We start from the raw sequence: 7,018 nt of genomic DNA on the forward strand, positions 1-7,018 counted from the left end.
GGGTGACAGTCACCTCAACCAAACCCCCAACACAAGGAGACCTCTGAAGAACAGAAGGATAGGGCAGGCAAACAAAGGCACTCCTCAAACCCCTATTTTGTTTTCATCGCCAGACAATGCAGTTATGCCTCCACCTTCAATGGCCAATAATTGGTCAGTTCCAGGACCTTGTCAAGAGGATGGCTGACTAACTTCCTCAAGAGGTATCTAGAAGGTGACTCACAAAACAAGCTCCTGGCTGTTGCTGACTGCAGCACAACTATCTGGGTTGTATTATCCATTAACGATGTATTTTTGGATCTAGCAAAGACTGAGGCAAACTCCTGAAACCATCCCACTAGCTAATAAGTGGCCTGATAAGAAATGTGTTCCCTGAAGGGACTCAGAACTTGTTTCCCATCCTCACTTAATTCCCTGGTGGTGGATGCTGTAAGCAAGCAGGGTAAACAGCATTACTCCGAGCCTATCGTTTATCATAAGGACCAGAAGAGGTTACCCCTTTTTGGATGAAAGGCATACTAATTTGTGAACTTCCTGTTTCAGTTCACAAACTATCAGGTGATCATGGCCAAGTATGACTTCATGATTTACAACAAGTTTGCAACCTCTACTGAGAACTGTCCACAGGAGCCTAGAGAACACTTCCAAGCCATCATTAAGGAGGGTCAGAAGAGCCAGAATCCTCCTCCAAGCATTCTTGGATGCTGCAGCAAGGTCCATCATCACAGCTATTGTTATGCGCAGGTCACCGTGGCTCCAGTTTTCCTGGTTCCCTAGAGAGGTTCAGAATACTGCTGAGGACCTCCTATTTGACAGTCAGAAGCTCTTTCTGGGGGGCTAGGGATGAGTCCCTGCACGTGCTGAAGGACTCCAGGTCTGGCGGATGTTATACCCCTACAAACAAAAGATTTAGCGCATCTCAAACTGCCCAGAGATTGCACCTGGGTCATTTCTCTGGCTTTCACAGAACCACCAAATCTGCTAGAAAGACACATTCCACAGCAAAAGAGCTGCTCAGCCTCTTTTCAGCAAGTACCCAGTCGTCATTGAAACAACTTTGATGGGTTGGCCAAGTGCTTGACTTCTCCCTCTATTTGCAAGATACAGCCTCTTGCCCACCTTCCCCATTTCTGGACCCCATTTCCAATAGACCTGGTATCATATTACAGGGGTTCATGGAGGTCAACATCAGGCTACACAATCCTCTGCATGATCTCCCCTTCCTCATCACTCTTCAGGGCCCTTCTCATGAGACTATACTGAGTCAAGAAGTTCACTCCCTCCTTTTTATTTAGGAGCAATAGAACTGGCCCTATCCCTTAAAGGGGTAAAAGATTTTACTCAAAGTATTTCTCTTCATGCCGAAGGAGGACAGAGGGTACAGACCATAAATTTGGATCTACTGTGACCAAAGATTGAAGCTTCAAATTCAAGATGGTAACTCTGACAGCTATCATCCCTTCTCTAGAGGCAGGTACTTGGCTGTCAGCCCTTGACCTACAGTATGCCTATTTCTCCTGTATTGCTATATGAATACCTACATATCACCATGGGCCTGAACCATTTTACATTCAGAGTACTTCTCTTTGGCCCCAAGGGTGCTTTCAAAGGCTCTAGAGGGAGTAGCTGCTTACCTTTGGCAAGAAGCAATTCTAGTTTTCTTGTATCTAGACAACTGGCTATTCAAGGGCTGAACTTACAAAGCAGTATTCACTTCCATCCAGACACCTTTCTCTTCCAGGCATTGGGTCTCCAGCTAAACATGAAGAAATCAGTATTCGCCCCTATAGAAAGAATACAATTCATAAGGGTATATTTGGATTTGTTCGTAGCCAGGGCTTGCTTTCCTACAGACAGATTCATAACCTGTCAAATCTGGTTGGGACAATTAAGAAAGCCCCATACTATGGTAAGGAACTGTTAACAGCTCCTGAGTCGTGTGGCAGCTTGCACCTTTGTGACTGATCTTGCAAGACTCTGCCTCCACTGCTCTCAGGGGTGGTTCTGGTTGAAGAATAGATTCTTCTGAGACAACTTGGACAACAAGGTCACAGTTCCCCTGCAGGTGAAGAACCCCCTAGGCTCGGGGGAGGGGAGGAATCAATGAAATGTTTAGTCTGCCCAGCTCCAATATCTGTCTGACAACACATCACTGAGCACAACTCAGTATCCTCACAACTGGAGTATATGGTCACCTTTGGGTGCTCCACTACCTGTCCTCCCTCCCTTCTGCTTTGGACTGGTGGTGGTTGGCTGTTCAGAGAATTAAGGATGGTTTGCCCATGCAGCCCTATATACCCTTGGGTTGCAGCACATGGTTGTATGGAGCAGTGGTTTTCAAACTGTGGGTTGTGACCCAGCACTGTACTGCTACTGCTCTGGTCAGCACTACCGACCAGGCGGTTAAAAGTCCCCTCGGCAGTGCTGTCTGGTTAGGCAGGCTAGTTCCTACCTGTTCCAACACTGCGCTGTGCCCCAGAAGTGGCCAACAGCGGGTCTAGCTCCTGGGTAGGGAGGCCACGGGTACCCACGCGCTGCCCCCATCCCAAGCACCAGCTCTGCACTCCATTAGCTGGGAACTGGTCAAATGGGAGCTGGGGCGGGTCGGGCAGTGCCTGCAGGCGAGAGCCTTGTGGAAGTGCTAGTGTACCTCTGCCTAGGAGCTGAGCCTGCTGCTGGTCACTCTCGGGCGCAGCTTGGTTCATGGTGCCAAGACAGGCAGGAAGCCAGCCTTAGCACCCCCTCCTCACTGCTGCCCAGGAGCTGCCCAAGGTAAGCCTGCTCCCAATCCCTAGCCCTGAGTCCCCAAACCCAGAGCCCCTTCCTGCATCCCAAACCCCTCATCCCTGACCCCCTCCCACACGCCTGTCCCAGCCCTCATCCCCCCTCAATCCCTCATCCCCCTCCAACCCACAGCCCTCACTTCCACACCCCAGCCCTAAGCCCCTCCCACAACCCTCATCCCCAGCTCCGTTGGGTCACCGGCATCAACAGTTTTCTTCAACGGGTCGCTAGAATTTTTTTTTTTTTTAAACCACTGGTTTAGAGCATATGCACAGGCCAAATGTATGCTGCTAACAGGAAAACCTCCTCCGTTTGAGGGCTTGTGGCATGAGACATCCCTCGAACCACAGTTACTGTGCAAGGTGAGTAACCTCTTAAGACGTCCATTGCCACAGAACCTCTGGTGTTTGGTGTAAATAAACTTATTTTTACTATCTTTCTGATTGAGCTTATTATGCTTTTTTCAGGCTCATTACAATGTGACCACAACTAAATTACTGAATCCAGACCACCTATTGAATGAAATAATTACCATCCTCCCAAAGAAACATGTTGACTATGTACAGAAGGGGTAAGTAAAATGTCAGGCAAAACTCATTGCAGCTTGGCTTTGCCCAAGTTGCTAGTTCTCTAGTTTTGCTAAAGCAAAGCATTCACCTCTCTCTCTCTCAACCCCCTCACGCTGCCTCTTGTTAAACATTGTACCTCCTACTAGACCACATGAGACGCATCCGTGTAGTAAATATTGCCTGTCTGGTGCAAAGCAAATGTATCCCAAAGTTCCTTGACTATTCACATTCGTATGTGAGAGTTAATCTCCTATGCTGATCTGTCATGCATGTTGTAGCAACTTATTTAAAGAAGCTGAGCAAACTGAGCTAATCCTCTCTTGTGATTTCATTGACAGCAAAGACTCATTCTGATACTGCCCTGTTAGCACTAAACTGCCTTATCTTGGCAATCATGATGGAGATCACTGTGACCTTCATATAATACCACTTAAAATACTATAAATCCTAGCTGACACAATGTGTGAGCCTTACCAACTGTCTGTACAAGGCCAGCCATTGAATAGATGTGTTTAACTTGCAGGATCTGGTGGCTAGGGAGTGCAGTCTGGGCTCTATTCCTGGTTCTGTTGCTAACTGAAACTCGTCAAAAGACTGTCTCTATACCGAAATTTCCTAGTGTGTAAAATGGGGACCATAACTCGGGTCGATGCTACGCTTTGTTTATAAAATGCTCTTCCCTTCTGAAGGAAAGGCATTTAAAAAGATCAGCCTCCTTGTACGAGTGTCCAACTTCATGTTCCAGGAAGATGCATTTAGTTGCATTAAAGTGACAAACTTCTGTGACCCTGGTGATTCAAAGATCAGCACTTGGTCTTTCACTCCTCCAACTGGCAAGAAGTGATCTGTAGTTGGCCCTGTGCAGTGCTGCATCTGCAGAGAGCAGGATGGCTCAATTTCTCTTCATCTGGAAGATGGCTGCAGTCTGAGCCTGATGCAGGAGGCTAGGGGCAGCCTCACAAGAGGGATGTTACTGTCATATCTGCAGAAGATTGCCTGACTAGAGAGAAATATAAACTCATCCTCATGCTTTCTATTCTTTGCCATAGACCTCAATTCCCAGGAGAGGCAGGCAGCAGTTCTTGTGGCTAGGGAGACCTTGTGCTCTGCATTAGCATTTGCAGACAAGGTATCCTTTTACAAAAGGGAACTAGCTTTCATTTTCCCTAACCTTGTTTGAGCTGTTTGCTCCCACTGCTGAATCTCACTGTGATACTTTGTGTGAGAAGTATTAATTGTACCCACTTAAGCGTTCATGTTGCCAGCCTCCTGATGAGTATTAAAACAACTCAATGACCATTCTATTTCTTTTTGCCTTGTCTATGCAGCTATACCCTGAAATGTCAAACACAGTCAGATTTTGGTAAAGTGACGATGCAATTTGAGCTAGAAGTGTGCCAGCTTAGTAAACCTGAAGTAGTGGGTATCAGGAGGCAACGGCTTAAAGGCGATGCGTGGGTCTACAAGAGACTAGTGGAAGATATCCTATCTAGCTGCAAGATGTAACTGATAGAGGATTCATATCCTTCATGCTAATTTTTTAATTCTAAAAATTGTTCAAAGAACAGATCTGTTTTTAAATACACTAATTTGTGAATAAATATGACAAACTTGTCTGTCCTTGTCTTTTAATCCTGTATCTTTGTCTATCAACTGCTGTCTCTAGATGTCCCTGTCTCATATGGGTGTGAACTTTCAACTGTTTGTATTCTGCAAGTGTAATTTCTTTTTGAAATAAACATTTTATAAATATACTAAGCTGGGCTTCTCTCTTGGGTATAAAATTAAGGGTCCAACTAAGAGTTGTTAATTTGCTAATACCAAAAATAATCTTTACAAGTTGGGCAGAAAACAATTCATTTGCATAATTCTTTTCCTGTCTAAGTAGGATTTATTGAGATCGTTAACTGAGCCACAGCTGTGGTTACTAGTTAAACTGTATGCTCAATATGTTGAACAAAATAGGATTGACGTCGATAAATATGTTAAGCCAACAATGCTAGAATTTAAACTAAAAATGTTATATGGTTTAATCATATGGTAATTCATTACTAAGCCTTAGTGAAGACTAAGAATTGCGTACATGCTTTCTGATCCTGGAGTGATAGCACTTCCTGACATATAGCTCTAAGCTTCGGATTCCAGTAACTTCTCAATCCAAGCCATTCTGGAGGTATTCCGTCCCGGTGGGGGCAGAGGCAGTAACTGTAAGCAATTCAGTGACGACACTGCTGGAGTCTTGATCTATGGATACTGTTACTATTGTTGCTGGATTGAGCTATAAAACTTCAACCATGCACAGCTGGTTAAGCAAATCCACAGGACGCTAAAGTTGTAGTTGTTGGGGGTCAATAGTTACAAGATGGCAGAGTTGTGCTATTACAGACAAGGGGGGGTGAGGCAGTACCTTTTTATTGGACCAACTTCTATTGGTGAGACGAGCATTTGAGCTTACCCAGAGCTCTTCAGGCAGATGTTGCCTTTACAGTGTGTTTTGTCTTAATCATTGCTAAAGGGTGAACCAGTTCTGTTACCCATCCCTGTGAAATACCCCATAGAATCCTGGTGATACACGTAGATGCTAATTTAAATCCAAAGAGCAGTGGCAGGGAAGAATGGATTTGTTGGGATTATCTTTCTGCAAGTGTACACAGAGCAGTGCGAAGAACTCTGCTAAAATGTCTTGTAAAATACAGAAAAGTGACGGTAATGAAGCATTTTCAGTAACTCTTCCTGGGCTACGAAGACAGCCACCATTCTGCATATCTTACACAGTTGCAGCCTGACCTTGAGCCAGTCAGACCTGGGAGAGGGAGAATATTACAACATAAGAGCTATTAGGTGTTCCTGGTGGAGGCAAAATCATATGGTTTCTACAGAGCTGTCAAAAATCTAGAACACTCCCACAGCCAAGATTTTTTTTTTCTATGATGACAGCTTCTCAAACTGGGATGTGGCCCCCTGGGAGGTGCAGAGGAACATTGAGGGAGTTGCAGCTGGGCCCCAGGCCAGCTTCATGCCCAGGGCCATGGCTCTGTACCTGCCCCAGCCTTGGCCCCCTTATCCCTCTCCATGACCTCCCTTTCCTGGACCCAAAGTCCTACTCCCTGGGACTGGGAGTAAGGGTACAGAACAGTAAGGGGGGATGAAGTAAAAAGTTTGCAGACCACTGTTCTGACATGCTGATAATAGCTGGCTTGCCTTCTTCTGAGCACTGAATGCTGCTGGTTGAGTCACTGAACAGACTATTGTTGATGCAGAAGTGTTCGGCTATAGACTCTTCGTTCCTGTTTCAACTGTCCCAATGATGCATTCTTTTTAGGCTATGCTACACAGTCAAACTGTCTGAAGAACAGAGGGAAGAATGCCTTACTATGTGCTAAAGCAGAGCAGCATAAATGGTTCTGTTGAAACCCTACCTCAGTGTTGTAAGCTGCAGTTTATTTGTATGAATATTTGCATATGAAGAGCACAGGCATAACCTTCCCCACTCTCATAACTCTTGAACAGAAGTTATTTAGTATTTCAATCTAAATATTGCACATTAACAAGCCTTGTTTAATGGTCTTTATAACTGCCTAAGAGCTGCATGGATGATTTAGAATAATGCAGAACTTCCACCATCTCCTACATTTGAGTGTCAGATTCCTGTTTCTCCATCCACA

The 7,018-nt window shown here is 45.2% G+C and overlaps 1 protein-coding gene across 3 annotated transcripts in view; it reads left to right on the top strand.

Moving 5' to 3' along the window:
• MELK (maternal embryonic leucine zipper kinase) overlaps window positions 1–5,052 on the top strand; it is a 44,633-nt gene extending 39,581 nt beyond the window's left edge. For all 3 annotated transcript variants that reach the window (XM_030567896.1, XM_030567898.1, XM_030567897.1), the window contains 2 exons: window positions 3,252–3,355; window positions 4,682–5,052. In XM_030567896.1, the coding sequence (XP_030423756.1) occupies window positions 3,252–3,355; window positions 4,682–4,859 (282 nt within the window). In that variant the 3' untranslated portion in view covers window positions 4,860–5,052. The remainder of the gene's footprint in view (window positions 1–3,251; window positions 3,356–4,681) is intronic.
• The last annotated feature ends 1,966 nt before the right edge of the window (window positions 5,053–7,018 follow it).

The sequence above is a fragment of the Gopherus evgoodei genome, chromosome 6 (genome assembly GCF_007399415.2).
Source record: "Gopherus evgoodei ecotype Sinaloan lineage chromosome 6, rGopEvg1_v1.p, whole genome shotgun sequence".
NCBI lineage: Eukaryota > Metazoa > Chordata > Testudines > Testudinidae > Gopherus > Gopherus evgoodei.